Source organism: Podarcis muralis, chromosome 6 (assembly GCF_964188315.1).
Source record: "Podarcis muralis chromosome 6, rPodMur119.hap1.1, whole genome shotgun sequence".
Lineage (NCBI taxonomy): Eukaryota > Metazoa > Chordata > Lepidosauria > Squamata > Lacertidae > Podarcis > Podarcis muralis.
Window position 1 is genome coordinate 89210669 of NC_135660.1, and position 18943 is coordinate 89229611.

The 18943-nt window shown below is 44.1% G+C and overlaps 1 protein-coding gene across 1 annotated transcript in view; it reads left to right on the forward strand.

The window, feature by feature from the left end:
- Window positions 1-1293: 1293 nt before the first annotated feature.
- ERCC6 (ERCC excision repair 6, chromatin remodeling factor) overlaps window positions 1294-18943 on the forward strand; it is a 49089-nt gene continuing 31439 nt past the window's right edge. Inside the window, exons 1-5 of the mRNA XM_028728897.2 lie at window positions 1294-1399; window positions 4493-4911; window positions 6242-6362; window positions 8089-8194; window positions 11695-12403. Of these exons, the coding sequence (XP_028584730.2) occupies window positions 4496-4911; window positions 6242-6362; window positions 8089-8194; window positions 11695-12403 (1352 nt within the window). The 5' untranslated portion in view covers window positions 1294-1399; window positions 4493-4495. The remainder of the gene's footprint in view (window positions 1400-4492; window positions 4912-6241; window positions 6363-8088; window positions 8195-11694; window positions 12404-18943) is intronic.

Here is an 18943-nt window from a genome sequence, read left to right on the forward strand (position 1 = left end):
CAACAACAACACCACCACCACTCAAAGTGGCTTACCAAAAAAAAGAAAAAGAAAGAAAGACAAAAGCGTAGAATCAAGAAGAAAAACATACAGCCCAACTTTAGTTAAAACTTGAAAGCAGTGTTATGTACTGAGTTGAATAGGATCCAAAATGCAGCAGTCTGATTGGTCCTAGAACAATAGGATTCAGAATGCAGCAGTCTGATTGGTCCTAGAACAATAGGATTCAGAATGCAGCAGTCTGATTGGTCCTAGAACAATGCAGCAGTATGATTGGTCCTAAGGAGCCACCCATTCCAGCTCCAGGTGGAAGTGAATCCGCAACCTGATTGGCCTACAGGAGAATCCCGGAATTAGCAAATCATGTGGGTCCCATTGTGTAAATAATGTACAGTGGTACTTCAGGTTACATACGCTTCAGGTTACAGACACCACTAACCCAGAAATATTACCTTGGGTTAAGAACTTTGCTTCAGGATAAGAACAGAAATCGTGCTCCGGCGGCGCGGCGGCAGCAGGAGGCCCCATTAGCTAAAGTGGTGCTTCAGGTTAAGAACAGTTTCAGGTTAAGAACAGACCTCCGGAACAAATTAAGTACTTAACCTGAGGTACCACTGTATATAAAGCAGACATCCTGGGGGAACTTCCATTCCTCCTCACCAATATGAGCGGAATAAAGAGCCTGAAATCCACTCTCGACTCTGAGTATATTTCAAGCAGGTTAGAAGTCATCTCTGCTCTCCAAGCACATGGGTACTTATTTATATCTGTAGACCGCCAATCACCCAAAGATCACAGGGCAGTTCACAAAAAACCCCAAAAAACCCCAAAGCAGAATGATGACACAAAATGCATAATATATACATACCTACATATATATACACATTATATATATATATGTGTGTGTGTGCATATATATATATGTGCATATATATATATATATGTGCATATATATATATATGTATATTATATATATAAATATATATGTGTTTTTATATATATATATATATATATATATATATATATATATATATATATATATGTGTGTGTGTGTGTGTGTGTATACATATATAATTTTTTTTATAAAAAAAAAAGCAAAGAAAACTAGCTAAGGCCTCCAAAAAATTGCACGGCGATGGGGCCTGCAGGGAGTTCCAAAACGAAAAGCCCCCGCCACAATAGCCACAACCAAGAAGCGCCGCCACCGGAGGAGACGCCGCGCGGCCCAGCTGACACCAGCTGGGCGGTCGAACCGGAAGCAGGGGGCGGAGCCACTCCCGCCCCGCCCTCCCCCCGTCAGCCCGCGCGCGCGTGCGCAAAGCGCCCCGCCTCCCGTGCGCTTTGACAACCTTTGGAGCGGCGCACGCCAGGCCCGCGCGGTTGTTCCGTGAGGGGGCAGGTGAGGAGGAGGAGGAGGAGGAGGGCGCCTTCCCGGGGCCTCCGCATCCCCGGGGTGGGGGGTGGGGGGCTCGGGGGGCCTGGCGCGGCTTCGTCGCCGCGGGGTGGGGTGGGATGGCGGCCGAGCTCGTAGGCGCCGAGGGAAGGCCCTCGTCGCCCCATCGTCTGAGGCGCGGGGCGGTTGGGAAGAAATTGGGCCCACGGCTGGGGGGGGGGCAGGCGGGGAAAGGTCCCCAAACCGGCCCCCTCCACCGCTGCTCATCTCCCCATCTCCTTTCTCCTTCCCTCCTCTACCTCTATCCCTCCCTTCTCCCCTTCCCCCACCCTTCTCCTTAACCCCCCACTTGCCCTTTCCCCTCCCCCTCTCCCTAATAATATTAATGTTAATAATAACAATTTTATTGTTTACACCCCAGCCACTCTGGTCTACTCGCCACCAGTGCCAGATTTACCTATAAGCTAAACAAGCTACAGCTTAGGGCCCCACTCTCTTGGGTGCGCCTCCCAAAAAATTAAAGGGGAAAAACAACAACTGGATGTACATTTCCAAAATATAAGATAAAAAACAAATAAAATAAAACCTACATACAGCAACAGTGTGTTCTGTTGTGTAGGCTCCTGCTAGCCTGCTCCCTAAAATATCACTGGTTTGCTCAATATACAGGCATATATTCAGCACAAAAAACAGCTGCTCATCTCCCTTTCTCCTTCCCTCCTCTACCTCTATCCCTCCCTTCTCCCCTTCCCCCACCCTTCTCCTTAACCCCCCACTTGGCCTCTCCCCTCCCCCTCCCCCTCCCCCTAATAATATTAATGTTAATAATAATAATTTTATTGTTTACACCCCAGCCACTCTGGTCTGCTCGCCACCAGTGCCAGATTTACCTATAAGCTAAAGCTTAGGGCCCCATTCTCTTGGGGGCGCCTCCCAAAAAATTAAAGGGGGGAAAAAAACAACTGGATGTACATTTCCAAAATATAAGATAAAAAACAAATAAAATAAAACCTACATGCAGCAACAGTGTGTTGCGTTGTGTAGGCTCCTATGGTGTAAGTCATGGGCCCCATCTGCTAGCCTGCTCCTTAAAATATCACTGGTTTGCTCAATATACAGGCATATATTCAGCACACAAAACAGCTGCTCATCTCCCCATCTCCTTTCTCTTCCCTTTCTCTACCTCTATCCCTCCCTTCTCCTCTTCCCCCACCCTTCTCCTTAACCCCACTTGCCCTCTCCCCTCCCCCTTTCCCTAATAATATTAATGTTAATAATAACAATTTTATTGTTTACATCCCAGCCACTCTGGTCGGCTCGCCACCAGTGCCAGATTTACGTATATATTAAACAAGCTATAAGGGACGCGGGTGGCGCTGTGGGTTAAACCACAGAGCCTAGGGCTTGCTGATCAGAAGGTCGGCAGTTCGAATCCCTGTGACGGGGTGAGCTCCCGTTGCTCGGTCCCTGCTCCTGCCCACCTAGCAGTTCGAAAGCACGTCAAAGTGCAAGTAGATAAATAGGTACCGCTCTGGCGGTAGAGGTAAACGGTGTTTCCGTGCGCTGCTCTGGTTCGCCAGAAGCGGCTTAGTCATGCTGGCCACATGATCCAGAAGCTATACGCCGGCTCCCTCAGCCAATAAAGCGAGATGAGCGCTGCAACCCCAGAGTCTTCTGCGACTGGGCCTAATGGTCAGGGGTCCCTTTACCTTTAAACAACCTATAGCTAAGGACAAAGGACAGCTGGACATATAAATGGCCCCATTACCTTCAGTGGCTTAGGGCCGCATCAAACCTAAAACTGGCCCTGCTCACAGCATATATTAGTACTGCTCACAGCATATATCAGAACATACTAAAGTACTAAAAAAAACAACACAACTTCCTGATACAGGGCTTCCCTTCTGCACTTCCTCCGCCCCCATCCCTCTCCTCTCCCACTTCATGCCTCTTCTCACCTAAGGCTGGGTGATGTAGGCTTTTCAACAGCAGCCCAACATCACATACATGGCAATGTTGGAAAGCAGAGGGAAGGACAAGCTCTGTCAGGCCTGGCCCTGTGTTGATGCAGCTTGTTCCTCCAGGCGCTGGCAGAGGAGGGAGTCAGGCGCAGGCAAGCACCACCTGGCCCTCAAACCAGTCCTGGGTGATGTGTGGATACATAGCCCAGGCCTGCTGTCACCCCTCCTCTCCCGTTCTTCGCCCTCTCCCCCCTCCTCTCCCTGTTCCCCCACCCAGGGCTTTGCAGGAGGGCACCCCTTAGCCAAGGGGCAGATCAGCAGGGTTGGAAAATCATACAGTTTGAAGCAATCTTGAGAATCACCAGGATCCTCAGCTGAAGAATTCATGACAGATGCCCACCCAACCTCGGCCTGTATTCACTTCTTCCCACTGTTCCCCATGGGACTGCAAATTCAGGGTTTAAATTGGGGTGGGGGTGGAGTTTCCATTTGCAGCAGCTTTTTTAAATTGCCGCTGCTGCACCAAAAGTTATTTTTGTGTTTGCTATATAGAATTGCCCACATTTCTTGTGTTAAATACAGAGGGCTGTATAACTGCCAAGTAAGGCAGGTCTTGGTAGTTTTATTGTGCCAAGGGAATTGTTATTATATATTTGTTTTATACCCAACCTTCTTACCCCAACAGAGACTCGGAGATAAAAATAAGAACAGCAGAAGAAAGCATGGGAGGAGAAATCATTTGAAAAGGATTAATCATTCCTAGAACTAAAACTATACGTATATATTAAAAGTCTGTTGAAATCTTATCATCTGCCATCCTCTCAGTGAACCTGCATGAGAGGTTTTGCTCCCTGGGAACCAAGGCTTGGGAATGGGTGATTTAGCCAATGAGATTCGCTGTGAGAGGTTTGAATGTCAGGTTCTACAATACTAAAGCGGCTCTTGGTGAGATTTAGGGGCTGAAATTAAATACTTGAAGGTGCTTAAGAAAGGTGTATTGTCTAGCCCCTTGACTTAACCCATCCACTCCAAGAAAATGGGACCAATTTGAGATCCTGCTTGAAGGTGAACTTTTATTGGTTGTCTGCTTCTAGTCAAAAAGCTTCAGAACTTAAAACTGTCATTCTTTTATGAGCAGAAGATGCCTGCCGAAAAACATCAGCCCGAAGGAGGGAATCATGTTTCTGTTGGGAGTGATTCAGGTAATACAGGACTAATGGAAGCTGAACAAAGAGGTGCTTTACCTCCTAGTGAAGGTCACATGGGAGACCACCTGGAAGCTCTTGCCTTGGAAAGCAAGCTACCTGCAGTAGCAGGCACGTCTTCTGGAGCACTGAGAAAGGGACCGCTGCTGCTCATCGACAGGCAGCAAATCCAGTCTGTGGCACGTGGTGCTCAGGCAGATGAACTCAGAGACCTGGAAGTTGATGTGTATGACCAGGATGTATTGGAACAAGGAGTTCTTCAGCAGGTAGACAATGCAATAAATGAAGCAAACAAGGCAGTGCAAATTGCTGATGCAGAAAAAGAATACCAGTCTGTACTGGATGACTTGAGGTAAGCGGAGTTACTTCTTTTTACTTCAAGGTGAAGGGTATACACATGGGGAGTAGAAATTGTGGACAGGATTCAGCTGTCTTGCATGCACAGACTGAAGTCTTCCTCTCTTTGTGCTGTGCCCCCACACCCCTTAAATCTGCTCTGGAGGGTTGGAGGAAAGTCCTGTTGCACGAATGGACCTTGTTCCCTGTGTGCATAGCCCACTCAACATTACATTGAATTCCACCCTATTGATGCCACATTTGTAGAAGCCTTAGGACACATTTCATCAAGTAAACTAAAAGCCCTGTCCTAGTTATCTGCCAACATACTACAAAATATATTTCAGTCCACTAAATGTCAACAGGTTTATTTACGCAAATACTCAGAACCCAGCCATTCTGGTTAGCTAGCTCAGAGAAATATTTGGGTGAAATCCACTGATCATTTATGCTAGGTAAGCCAGTGGAGCTTCTCCAGACTGGTTATGAAATAGCTTGTGGACCAGAGCTGGCTGAAGAAAACCTGAACAGTGCCCATTTAGTGGAATTACAAAGCATCACCAAAACATCACAGCTTCACAGAAAGGGAAGAAATGTTTTGCTTTCTTCATAATTGCTTGCATGGTTACCAGCCAGCTGCTAAAATTTTAGACTGCAGTTGTGTTGCATTGAAGTCAGTGCATACTTTGTCATGAATTTTGGTAGGCTCAATATTGCATTTGTAGCTGCTTTCTCTTGTGTGAAAAGGATTTGAGCCTTGGGATATGGAAGGTTGGCAGTTCTGTTTCACCTGAATTACTCTTCCTGCTTCATGCTAATGCCCTAAAGCAAGAGTGGGGAATCTTTTTCAGGTGAAGTGCCAGATATTTACTTCCCCTCCAACCCCTCAAGCGGTTTTGATAGGTGGGTCACCTGATCAGTCACCTGATGTCAGGTGAAGTGCTTTCCATTACATGTGCAGTTTGAAATCAAGCCACATGGACAAAGGCAGGGATTTGCAGGCACCACTGATCAGTGTTCAATTTTCTCTAAAATACTGAATGTAAAGCAAGAATTGAAATAAATCTAAATAATTTCTAGTGAGATTTCATTGACCAAGCGTCTCCTCCTCCTCCTTCTGCTTCCATAGTAAAAATGTTTTAGGGACCATTGTCATATGATGGTCATATCTTCAAAGTTGCAGGTTTTGTGAGCGTCTATTTTTCAGCTACTATTTCTAGAAACAATATTGGGTTTTCAGTTTTAAACATTCCCGAGTGTTTGCGTTGAATATGCTTTTATCTGTATTCAGTTTTTGAAGCTACTCAATGGTGCTCAATAGATGATGATTAGGTTTGTGTTTTCAGGTCATGCACAACATCCTTGAAACAAATCGCTACAATTATTGAGCAATTTACTCCACAAGCTGCCACTAATAAAGATATTAGTAGAAAACTAGATTCTGTGAAGCGGCAAAAATACAACAAGGTAATTGGAAGTTCCTAATTGTAAGTGTGTTAAATCACCTTTAAATCTTTTTTTAAGTTAGTATCTTAAAGAACTCTGTACAAGTCTCTCTGAAGCTAATTAGCTGGTTCTGGCTTCATGAGTCAGATTATTTTATTTTTCAACTTCATGTCCGCTTCAGGTTATGTGTTTTCGTGTTGCGTTCTGTGGCAACCTGGAAGTAACCCCTTTCTGGTACTTCCAGGTTGCCGCAGGAATGGGTTACTTGCGGGTTTTGCCGCTCGTGCATGCGCAAGAAGCACTAAATTGCGCCGCTCACAGGTGCGGCACTTCAGCTTGCGTCAGTTCTGTGTTCTGGACAGGCCTCTGGAATGGATTCCATCCGTAACATGAGTTTCCACTGTAACTGCTGTAGGTGTAGGTTGCAGTTCCCTTAAGCTGTTTTGTACTTTAAACTCATTATCAGTGTTGAAGGGGTAGGCTCTTCCTGTCACTCCTGTCAGATTATTTCTATTTCCTTCAGATTCAACAAATAGATTGGTTTGCCCCTAAGTCCAAGGACTTCCACTCGTGGAATGATGGAATAGTGCCTTCCCCCATCCTACCCCCCCAGCACCCACCAAAATTGGCTCAGAGTTGGGGTCGGGGGAGCCCCAAGAACGGTGGGGGACTGGGGGATTGTTCCATCTGGGAAGTGGCAGTGCTTGCACAGATGGAATGTTCCTCATAGCATTACATTTGAATTCTACCCATTGTATCAGTGCTGGAACATCTGTGCAGGCTCTGTGTTGCCTTCTGGGCTTGGTTCAAGTTGAAGTTACAAACCATAAATCCTTCAGGGGTTTGTAGAAAGAGGGGCATTCTCTCGACTGTCTTCTGTCATGGAATACTGTTTTCCTAGACAAGTCTTTCCATACTTGGTGCACTCCAGAAGTTTGGGATTACAGTTCCCATCAGCACCAGCCATGTTGCCTGGTGCGGATGCAAGTTTTAGTCCAGAACATCTGGCGGGCATCAGGTTGGACAAAGCTGCACTAAACACATAATACAGTGGTACCTCGGGTTAAGAACTTAATTCGTTCTGGACATCCGTTCTTAACCTGAAACTGTTCTTAACCTGAAGCACCACTTTAGCTAATGGGGCCTCCCGCTGCTGCTGCGCCGCTGCTGCGCGATTTCTGTTACAAAGTTCTTAACCCAAGGTACTATTTCTGGGTTAGCGGAGTCTGTAACCTGAAGCTTCTGTAACCTGAAGTGTATCTAACCCAAGGTACCACTGTATCTTATTTGAGCATGTTCTAAAAGTTTGGTTTTTTAAACTTGGCTTTAAGTAACATTTGGATTATTTTAGGGTTCTATGTGTTTGTAGTTATCCCAATTGTTTTATTTGTAAAAACATGCAAACATGTTTTTATATTTCTTTTTGCAGTTATACATATCAAATGCAAATTGTTCATCTGAGAAGTAGATGTTGTTGTTTTCCTTCCCCCTTGGGAATTGAACGAAAACTTAAGTGAGCTTTACAAATTATGTTTATGAAGCAAGTATTGTTCCCATTCTGTCTTGCTATTTGTTGTCATCGTTGAGAATATAGGGTTGAATCCTACTAAGTCATACTCCATTGAACTCAGTGGACATGACCAATTTAAGCCCATTTATTTTAATAGGTCTTCTCACAGCATGAATAACTGGATATAACCCAGATAATTTGCTAGTCTGTTTTAACTGTATTCTCTCATGATTTCAGGAGCAGCAGTTGAAAAAAATCAAAGCAAAGCAACGACGCCTTCAAATAATTCTTGGAGAAGAAATTTCTGGTGAAATAGATGGTGTTGACTTTGAGGAAGATGTCGGTAAGGAAAATGATAATTTATTTGGGTCATCGGTATAATACCTTTATTTGAAATCAACTTTTAATATTACGCTTGAAAAAAATACACCAAGTTTATTACTGAAGTTTATTAACTTCAGTGAGGTTTTTTTAGAGAGATTTAGCACTGTTTTAATTTTCTGCACCTGCAGAATTGCTCATCTGAGCACTCGTATGGGAATCTTCATGGATGAAAATAAATCTTGGTTCAGTTCAGAAGGGATGGTTGTTCTTTAGAATCACTAGAGCTTTGCTCTTAATAAATTGAAACTGTTAATCAAATTAGCTGAGCTGCAAAGAAAAAATAATGTTTTAAGTTGACAAACACCATGATAGCATTTCACTGAAAGATGTAATTCAATCAATCAACATTCACAATTTTTAATATGTGGAAAGAAAATTACATGCAGTAAACACAAGCACAACAGTATGTTTTGCATTGTTGTTAGAGCTGTCACTTTCTGTTCCTCACAGCTCCAGCTGCAGTCTACCAAGTATCAATGAGCATGCATTGAACAGGCTATTAAATTAGAGAACTGAAGCTTTGCAAAGATATTGGAAGTTTTGCCCTTAGGTCTTGTCAGTCCTTTCCATTTTCCCTTCTGCTCTGTTGAAAGCATTCTTACTGAGGTTTCTGCTGCTCCTTTTATTTTTATTCCTTTTTTTATAGAATGTATATACCACCCTTCTCATTCATACGCATCACTCATACTGATTTACAGCAATAAAAATGTTACAATCTCATGATACAACAACAATAAAAAACACATATTAAACAGAGTTGAGTTCAGCAGATAAAAACACCACAGAAAAGACAATGTGCACAGCAAGACAGAATTTTGTCAGAACAGAAAAGTCTTCAGCAAACAGGAGAAGATGGAATAGCAAAGGCCAAATGTACCTTATCAGGTGGTCTCGGTGTAGCCACTGAAAAGGCCTTGTCTCTCCTAATCATGTGCCCATCACAGTTGGAACCCACCGAAGGGCCTCTCTACTGGATCTTAGTGGGGTGGGCAGGCTGATGGAGGAGACAGTCCTCAAAATAACCTGAACCCAAGCCATTTAGGGCTTCAAAGGTGCTCTGAAACAAATTGGCAACTAGTGCAGTTGTTGCAGAGTAGGGGTCATTTGGTCCTGAGGGCAAGCACCCATTGACATCCTAGCTACTCCATTCTGTACCAATGGAAACCTCTCTAGGACCCTTGAAAGTAAGTCCAATGTAGACTACATTGTTGGCATCCGTCTGTCTCAAGAGACAATGGAATGTACCTCTGGAAGTGAAGTCAAACAGCTGCATTAGCAGCACTGAAGTGACGTCCCCGGGGCACAAGCCTGAACAGTGTGTGTGGAGGTCCTGAGCTACGCAGAGATTGATCCCCCATTCAGCTTTACTGATGTGGTCCAAAGAAAAGCAGAGACATATGTTTGGCACCAGCTTAGCTGCAGGAATTGCTGGAGGCATACGAGGCGCCATCTAACCGCCTTAGGGTCTCCACTTTGGATTTGTGTAGGGTTTACTCTTTTCTTCTCCCAAAGATATCCCACAAAGCAGTGGAGGCTTAGGGTGAGAGATTTCCTTCTCCTAGATAGGCTGCCTTTCCAGGTTGACTTCCCTCTGGGCTACATTACCATAATCCAGTTTAGAAGTAACTAAGATGTGTGCTATCATGGCCAGGTTTGATTCAGGAACATGTGCATCTTGTACACCAGCATAAGTTGGGCAAAAGTGCTCCTAGCCACAGCCAGGGCATAAAAATCCAAAGTCAAATCCAGGCACACCCCCAGACACTAATCCTATTTATTCAAGCGGCATACTAGCACATTCAAAACTTGTTGAATCTTTCTAACAGAGTCCATTTCTCTCCTGGCCAGGAGCACTTCTGCCTTTTCTGGATTAAACTTCAATTAATTGGCCCTCATCCAGCCCATTAAAGGTAAAGGTAAAGGTACCCCTGCCCGAAGGCCAGTCGTGTCCGACTCTAGGGTTGTGCGCCCATCTCACTCTATAGGCCGGGGGCCAGCGCTGTCCGGAGACACTTCCGGGTCATGTGGCAAGCGTGACGAAGCTGCTCTGGCAAGCCGGCACCAGAGCAGCACACGGAAACACCGTTTACCTTCCCGCTAGAAAGCGGTACCTATTTATCTACTTGCACTTTATGGGTGCTTTCGAACTGCTAGGTGGGCAGGAGCTGGGACCGAAAGACGGGAGCTCACCCCGCCGCGGGGATTCGAACCGCCGACCATGCGATCGGCAAGCCCTAGGCGCTGAGATTTTACCCACAGCGCCACCCGCGTCCCCCAGAATTTAGGGTATCAGCAGCTTCCTTGGTATTAGACAAAAAATAGAAATATTTCTGCTTGTTATCCGCATTTTGATGGCAGTGCACCCAAATCCGTGGATGGTCTCCCTCAGTGGGAGGGAGCTGACCCCAACTTTAGGAACTGACCCCAAAGAAAATTTATTGGTCTTCTGTTTCTTCCATGCCAGGAGTCAGCAAACTTTTTCAGCAGGGGGCTGGTCCACTGTCCCTCAGACCTTGTGGGGGGCCGGACTATATTTTGAAAGGAAAAAAAGAATGAAATAACCCAGAGATGCATTTTAAATAAAAGGACACATTCTACTCACGTAAAAACACCAGGGAGGCCCCACAAATAACCCAGAAATGCATTTTAAATAAAAGGACATTCTACTCATGTAAAAAACACACTGATTGTGTGCTGTCTGCAGGCCGGATTTAGAAGGCGATAGGGCCGGATCCGGCCCCCGGGCCTTAGTTTGCCTACCCATGTTCTATGCTGTATTGTCTCACCATGTGCTCCAAATAGGTTATTTGGCTTCTGGTAACACTTTTACAATGATGACCCCTAGATGTCTGTCTTCTCCCACTTTCAGTCCTATAGTTTCTTTCATTTAAGCATCTGTAAGAGCCACCCGTCTGTCTGCACCTATTGCTTTTTTTCCTCCATTCTCTTTCTTTCTCTCCCCCCTTTTGTCAAGTCTCTATTTTGGTTTCTGGCCATTTTGTGCATTGACTTTCTTTACATTTATAGTTTTCCTACCTCTCTGCCCTGTGTTCCTCCTATAAAGCACAAGGATATAACAGATCTGTTCATTTGAACTCTCAGGATAATAGCTTTATCCTGAAGTTTGTTTCACACTGAGATAAATAGGTGCACTTGTCTTTTTTACATACAGTGGTATCTCTGGTTAAGAACTAAATTCATTCTGGAGGTCCGTTCTTAACCTGAAACTGTTCTTAACCTGAGGTACCACTCTAGCTAATGGGGCCTCCCACTGCTGCCGCCGCACGATTTCTGTTCTCATCCTGAAGCAAAGTTCTTAACCTGAGGTACTATTTCTGGGTTAGCGGAGTCTGTAACCTGAAGCGTCTGTAACCCGAGGTACCACTCTATATGTTTCTGTTGGAGGGGAAGGAGTCATGTATAGATCTTTTTAATCTTTGGGGGTTTTGTGTTTTGTAGAACCTGGTCCCTCATCCCTTGGGAGCATGCTTATGCCAGCCCAGGAAACTGAATGGGAGAACCTCATCCGAACTGGTCAGATGACTCCATTTGGAACAAAGATACTCCAGAGCCAAGAGAAGAAGCCCCGTCGGATAATGCTAGATGAAGGAGCTGGCTTTGAAAAATACTTGGCGGATCAAGCAAAACTCTCATTTGAAAGGAAGAGGCCTTCAGTTCGTAAGGGGACCAAGAAGAAAGCTCCTTCGCAGAAGAATCTGATCAAAACTCCAGTACATCCCATAAAAGGCAAAGGAACCGAGAGTAAAAGCCGGCCCAAAACAGACAGCCGTTTGAAGAAGCACATGAGAAAGCTTCAGAACCACGTTCTTAAGATTCAGGCCAAGGCCAGACTTCCTAAGGGCAGTGAGATACAGGGAGAGGAGCAACAGGAGGACAGTGAGGGGTCGGAATACAGGCCTGATGAAGAAGAGCTTGGCAGTCTGGATGGGGAAGATGAATTTTTTCGAGAAGATGATGGCGATGATTACGAAGTGAAGCCTCTGCCAAGGAGAAAGAGATTTTCGTTAACACACGAATTTCAAGAAGATGTTGGGGATGATGACTTTTTCCCAAGCTCTGATGAAGAGGAGGATGATATTGCTGGGAAAAGGAGAATTAAAAAATGTAGAGATGACGGCAATGAAGATTACTATAAACAAAGGTTAAGGTTAGTAAAAAACCACAACACCCACCCAAATATTTCTAGTGGCAATTCCAGGTTTTTTTAAATACATACAAAAACTAGACTGTTGTATGCCCCCTACATTTTAGAACTAACAGCTGGGGAACAGAACAGAAGATCCTTAATATCAGAATATGTTGTTGGTTTCATTTTTTTCTTGGAGAGCTCTTTTTATCCCAATGAAATAATTAGATGTAGATGCCCAGTCAGTGCAAAAAAAGCAGGGATATTGTAATGTATGAATGACTAACAGGGTACTCTATAAGTAAACATATATCATTAAATATGGTGGTGCAAAGTACAGTACCCAGTGGGCAGAATTTCATCTTCAAACAGGGTAAAGGCTGTTCTGTTTAGGGGCCTTCCTTTGACTGCCCTTTTGCTGCTTCTCTCTATTCCTTTGATTGATTGATTGATTGATTGATTGCTTCAAAAAGTCTTCGCATAAGTGCTTGTAGTGATTTGCAGCCAGTGTTAGTTGTGCAGCTCCACTATTAGGTGATTGCGGTGCCACATCACTCAGTAGTGGCATGAAGTCTGTTGTGCTGGATAAGTTGAACTTACTCAAAGGATTTGTCTTTTAGAAAAATGAAAGTGGATGCACTTGTTTTTTTAAATCAAAAGACTTAATTTAAAATAAACCACATGTTGTTGTTGTTTTGAAAACTAATCTACCTCGTCACGGAATAATTTTTATTCCAAAATTGGCCCATTGCTGGGCTGGAAGAAGGCAGAATTGTGAGACCTCTGAAACTATTTAAAAGAAAAACCATGTTCTCCTAATCTAGGCCCCCGAGGAGAACAACCCAACTGATTCCTTTTGGCTGGAGAAATAATAGCCTTTCTGAGAGATGGACTAAAGAATTAATAAATGTATTAATCTGTAAAATATTTGCTATTTTATTGAATGAAGCTCAACTTTGTTCCATTGACTTAGCTCAATATTAAATCATTTTTAATTCAGAGTTTTCATCAAGAGTAATTTATTTTGATTGAAAGTTTTAATATGATTCACAATTTAAATCCATCCAGACAAGTTTTTTAATAACGTTAAGATCGTAACAATTTATCCCTGCTAAAGTCATACATTTCCTGCAGTTGCTTAAGTTACAATAAAAGCCTAAATGAATTTTAGAAATATCAATAATTGTAATTGCCACCAAAACATCATATCTCCTAAAATTTCATAGCTCTAGTTATTGTAGCTGTTAAACTGCAGCTGCCCACATTGACGTTCTTGTACTTGCATTCCCCAGGTGATCTGTACCGTGGGAAATGCTGCTAGGAGATAAAGTGGAGTGAATTTGCTAAAGGAACGGCATTTGCTTACACTTGCATCTTATTCCTTGTCAGTTATAGTTGTTTATAAAAACAACTGGATGAGTGTCTGGCAAGTTTCACCCCCAAATGACGGATGCAGTCCTCCTGGATTGCTCGATGGAGCATTTTGCTGTGTGGGGAGTCCCACGTACTTCAAGAGGCAGAAAATGAGTTTTCTTTCCACAGCGAAGCTTTCAAGATTGTATCTGGGAGATGGTCCTGTATCAAGGTGAAAATATTACGCTTGTAAAGCTTGACAGTGAGCCAGCTGTGATTCTCCTCTGAACATCTGAAGCACAAGGCCAATTAAAAGTTTGTGATTCCAGGGGGAGAACGTGCAAACAGGGGGACTCTGTAGTAGTTCTGCCTTGTCATTTTTCTGTGGCAGATTGTTCCGAGGGAGAGGGAGCCCTCATTTTAGGAAGAAAGGTATGAGAGTGAGGGAGGCAGTTTACTTCTCTTAGTATGCCCAAGTGTGGATGGGAAATTGGAGGCTGCATATTAGATTGGTTTGAATGCCATTGCCTTAAGTACTGCAGGTTTGTTTGTTTTTTTAAAAAAAACACATTTCTGATATTCATAACCCACTTTATTGTGCTCAAAAAATTCCAAAATGCTTGCCAATAAAACCATTGAAAATTCCAGTATAATGAAATGTAAGAACAAGATCATAATAGCAGTAGATTGGACAAGTAAAACATAAAAGCAGCATTAACCAAAACGCCTACTAACAGTTGAGACCAGGGGTTGATTCCACCCCTAATACCCCCTGAAAAGCTGCCCCAGAAGGTTAAGTGACCGTCCCAAACGATGTGGGAAGTGATGCTGGAGTCTGAAGAGGAATTAGCAAAAATGGCGTCCCTCTTTCCTCCAGCAGAAGCCTCTGCTGGATCTCAGTCTCTTCTGCAAACAAAGGGAGCCTTTCTGCTTTGCAGAAGGCCAAGTCTGGACCCGTCCCAATGATTTCAATAGGCATGCTTATTTATCATATGCGAGCGTAACTTTGTTATTATGTGAGATGTGTTGCTTTTAGATCAGGGTGGGTGAAAATTAAAATAAGAGAAACTGTGCCTTACATCAGGCATCGGGAAACTCTTTAAATTTCCAGGGGGTTCATATCAGTGGTGGGTGCAGCCAGATGCAAAAGTGGGACTCTAGTTTGAAGCTGTTTCTTCAAGCCTAATAAAGTAAAGGTAAAGGGACCCTGACCATTAGGTCCAGTTGTGGCCGACTCTGGGGTTGCGGCGCTCATCTCGCTTTATTGGCCGAGGGAGCCGGCGTACAGCTTCCGGGTCATGTGGCCAGCATAACTAAGCCACTTCTGGCAAACCAGAGCAGAGCATGGAAACGCCGTTTACCTTCCTGCCGGAGTGGTACCTATTTATCTACTTGCACTTTGATGTGCTTTCGAACTGCTAGGTTGGCAGGAGCAGGGACCGAGCAACGGGAGCTCACCCCGTCGCAGGGATTCGAACCGCCGATCTTCTGATTAGCAAGTCCTAGGCTCTGTGGTTTAACCCACAGCGCCACTTGCATCCCTCAAGCCTAATATTTCCATCCAAATTGTGGCTCGTTTTTGGCCATGTCCGGGGAATGCACGTCCCTCCAAAGGTTTCCTAATCCTGCATTTGATCTTGGAAGAAACTACCCAAGTGAGGGGAAGTTTGGGGGAATAAGGTCATACTGCAAAACAGATGAGAAAGTGCCTGGGGGCCAGTGGTTTTTCACTCCTTTACTTGGATTTTGTTGCAGTTGTTCTGCTGATCCATCCTTTTGCCACAGTGTGTGGTCTACTGTTTAGAGGGTCAGACTAGGAACTGGGAGATCACAGTTCAAATCTCAACCCAGCTATGAAGCTCTCTGGGTGACCTTGGACCAGTCACTGCCTCCCAGTCCAAATTTACCTCCCAGGGTTGTTGTGGGGATTAACTGAAGAGCGGGGAGAACACCTTGAGATCCTTGGAGGAAAAATAAATTATTTAGCCATGAATCCAAATGGTACATCAACCCCACCCCCTTATATGTGTGGGGAGCTACTTTGATTTGTCCCACTGTTTGGACCACCAAATGCCACTGAGAAGAGACAGTGTTTCTCTACCACAGTGATCCATGCGACGGTCACCTCCAAGCTTGACTACTGTAATTCGCTCTACCCCTTGGTAGGCTGCCCTTGGAGCTGTCTCAGAAACTCCAGCGGGTGCAGAATGCAGAATGCGTGCAGACCTCAGGGGGTCTCTGCCATGGGAGCATATTCACCCAGTGCTTTTCCAGCTGCACTGGTTCCTGGTGGAGTACAGGGTCGGATTTAAGGTGTTGGTTTTGACCTTTAAAGCCCTTCACGACCTAGGACCCTCGTACCTACGGGACCGCCTCTCCCGGTATGCCCCACGGAGAGCCTCAAGGTCCATAAATAACAACACCCTAGTGGTCCCGGGCCCTAAGGAAGTTAGATTAGCTTCAACCAGAGCCAGGGCCTTTTCAACACTGGCTCCGGCCTGGTGGAACGCTCTGCCTCATGAGACCAGGGCCCTGCAGGATCTGATTTCTTTCCGCAGGGCCTGTAAGACAGAGTTGTTCCGCCTGGCCTTTGGCTTGGAGCCAATTTGATTCCCTCCCCTCTTTCTTTTTCCTTTTTCCTCCTTTGATGAGGCTGCATTTTAATATTTTAATGTTTCAATATTTTAATTTTTGTATTTTAATCTTGTTTTTAAGTTGTATTCATTCAACTTGTTTTTATTATTGCTTGTTAGCAGCCCTGAGCCCGGTATTGGCTGGGGAGGGCGGGGTATAAATAAAAATTATTATTATTATTATTATTATTATTATTATTACTACTACCTGTGAATGGCTGGTGGCACTGGATTCCAACTTCCACCTTGGAGGACCACATTTTTCCTCCAGTAGTTTCATTAGGAAGAGAGGTGCCTTTCTAGCCCAGCCTCTTGGGCAAAATATATCCAAATTAAAACAGGTCCTGCCTCCGGCTGGGCAGAGCAAGGAGCTCCTCATGGCGTGGCCCGTTGTCTGATGAAGCCGGGAAAGACAGCTCACTGATAAGGAAAATCCTTGATTTTGGTGCAGATGCCTAATCCCCCGCATCATCCTGGCTCTGCTCTCTGAGACTTGTAACTCTAATGGCATATGTTTAATCTGCTGAGGAGGCAGCGATTAGAGCGACCCCCACACAACTCATAAAAAGCCAGATCGGAAGAGTAACTCATTGTCTCAATTTACAAAATGAGAATGATCATTAAGGGAATCTTGGCTGTCTGAAATGGAAAATATATTATGCTTCAGAAACACAAACTATATTAAATACCCAGCTTGGTTCCTGAATATGTTTGGAAAAATCAGATTGTGGTCTGTTGTGAGCTACAATGTTTGAAGTGCCCGGCTGCACTTTTGTTCAAATGGGGAGGGGGGAGAACTGTGGAAGTCATCTTGAGCTCCTTGGAGGCAGGGCATGGTATAAATGTAATAATAAATAAATAAAAATGTTTTCAGAAGCCCATATTTAAAGACGGATGAACTCAAATTACTCAGGTGTTAACAAGACAACCTATAGGTTTTATGTTGCATTGACTTCAGGATTCATGAAAACCCTTTTCAACTTTTGTCCACTTTCAGGCATCACATCTTCAAGCAAGAGAATGCACTAAATGGAAAATGAACTCGTGTCTAAATTCCATCCTTCATTAATTAAACCACCTGCATTAATTAAAAGGATACGGAATCACAGCGAGGAGGGCAGGAATTAGGCAAAGATCCAGTAAGGATTATTGGACCCAAGGAGGCCTGTTATTCCCAAAGTGATGCATTATTGTCCAAAGAGGACATCAGCCCAGCTCTCCTGCATCGATGATCAATTATCATTTTAATTCTTAATATTGTAGGTTTCCATTTGTAGACATGGCCTGGTTAAAATTAAATCCAAATCCAAGCATTTTAAACCGATGCTTACAATTTCTTAAAGCTGAACCAAAGAGCCAACGAACTCGCTTTAGTTCAAACATAGCGGGAAACTGGAGAACAAGTCATAGGGCAGCCTTTCTTGAGAGTGTGGCGGGGGAAAGTAATCTGGCAATTAGGCTTGGAAAGAAAAGCTAAAGTGTTTTCTTCAAGCTTAATTGCTGAGAGAATAATGTGTGCATGTGTGTGGCCATGTACACCTCTGGTGTATGTCCCCTAGAGCAGGTGTGGCCAAACTCGGCCCTCCAGATGTTTTGGGACTACAACTCCCATCATCCCTAGGTAACAGGACCAGTGGTCAGGGATGATGGGAATTGTAATCCCAAAACATCTGGAGGGCCGAGTTTGGCCATGCCTGCAGAGGGTTGGCCAAGCAGGGATGCATCCCTTACGCCAAAGGAAAGTTCACCACTGCTGTAGGGTCATGCGAAAGCCCTTCAGCATGTGATAGCGGAGCAAGATGAATACTTCATAAAAGGAGATAGCTCTCATCACAGTGGTTTGGTGGCTCTGTTACTAGTTTAAATAATAAATAATAGCCTTGTTTTACAGTGGTATCACCCTATGCTGATTTTGCATCCAGTACGTTTGGACCAGCAGTGCTCCCCGTTCTGTTAGCTGCTGTTGATGTTTAGCTTACGGGTGTCTAGCATGACAGCCTGTCAGTATTCCAGTCTCCTGCAAATGCACTATGGTCGATTTGCTAGAGGAAGTAGACATTTGGAAGCACTCAAAATCCTTGTAAAAACATAAATGATTCACTAATCCTGCTTGCATCTCTTGCACAAAATAAAATAGTTTGCTAACAAGTAATAAATCAGAGCTTTTAATTGCGCACTTTAATATGCTTCCATTGGGTTTTAGTTGATGTATCAATTGTTTTATCAGTGACTTTATTGCCATTGCAAAACGTGGAAATAGCAGCAATATTCACTATTTATCCTTTACCTCTTTATTTGTTGGTATTGATGGCTCTTTGTCGTGGCTGTATGACACTTGAGTACAGTTTGCTAAATGCTCCTTCGCCTTTTCTTTTTGCTTGGCGAATTTCGTTCAGACATTTGGCACACAGGTAGGCTGTTGCAGGTGGTGGAAAAATGGTTGCCAGCTTCACGAATGATACCTTTAGCTGGGCATGTGAAATGTGTGAAATATTTCTTGCTCTTTGCCATTTTACATACCAACTGACAAATTAAAATCAGTAAGATGTTTATACAACCAACACTCAGCTAAATA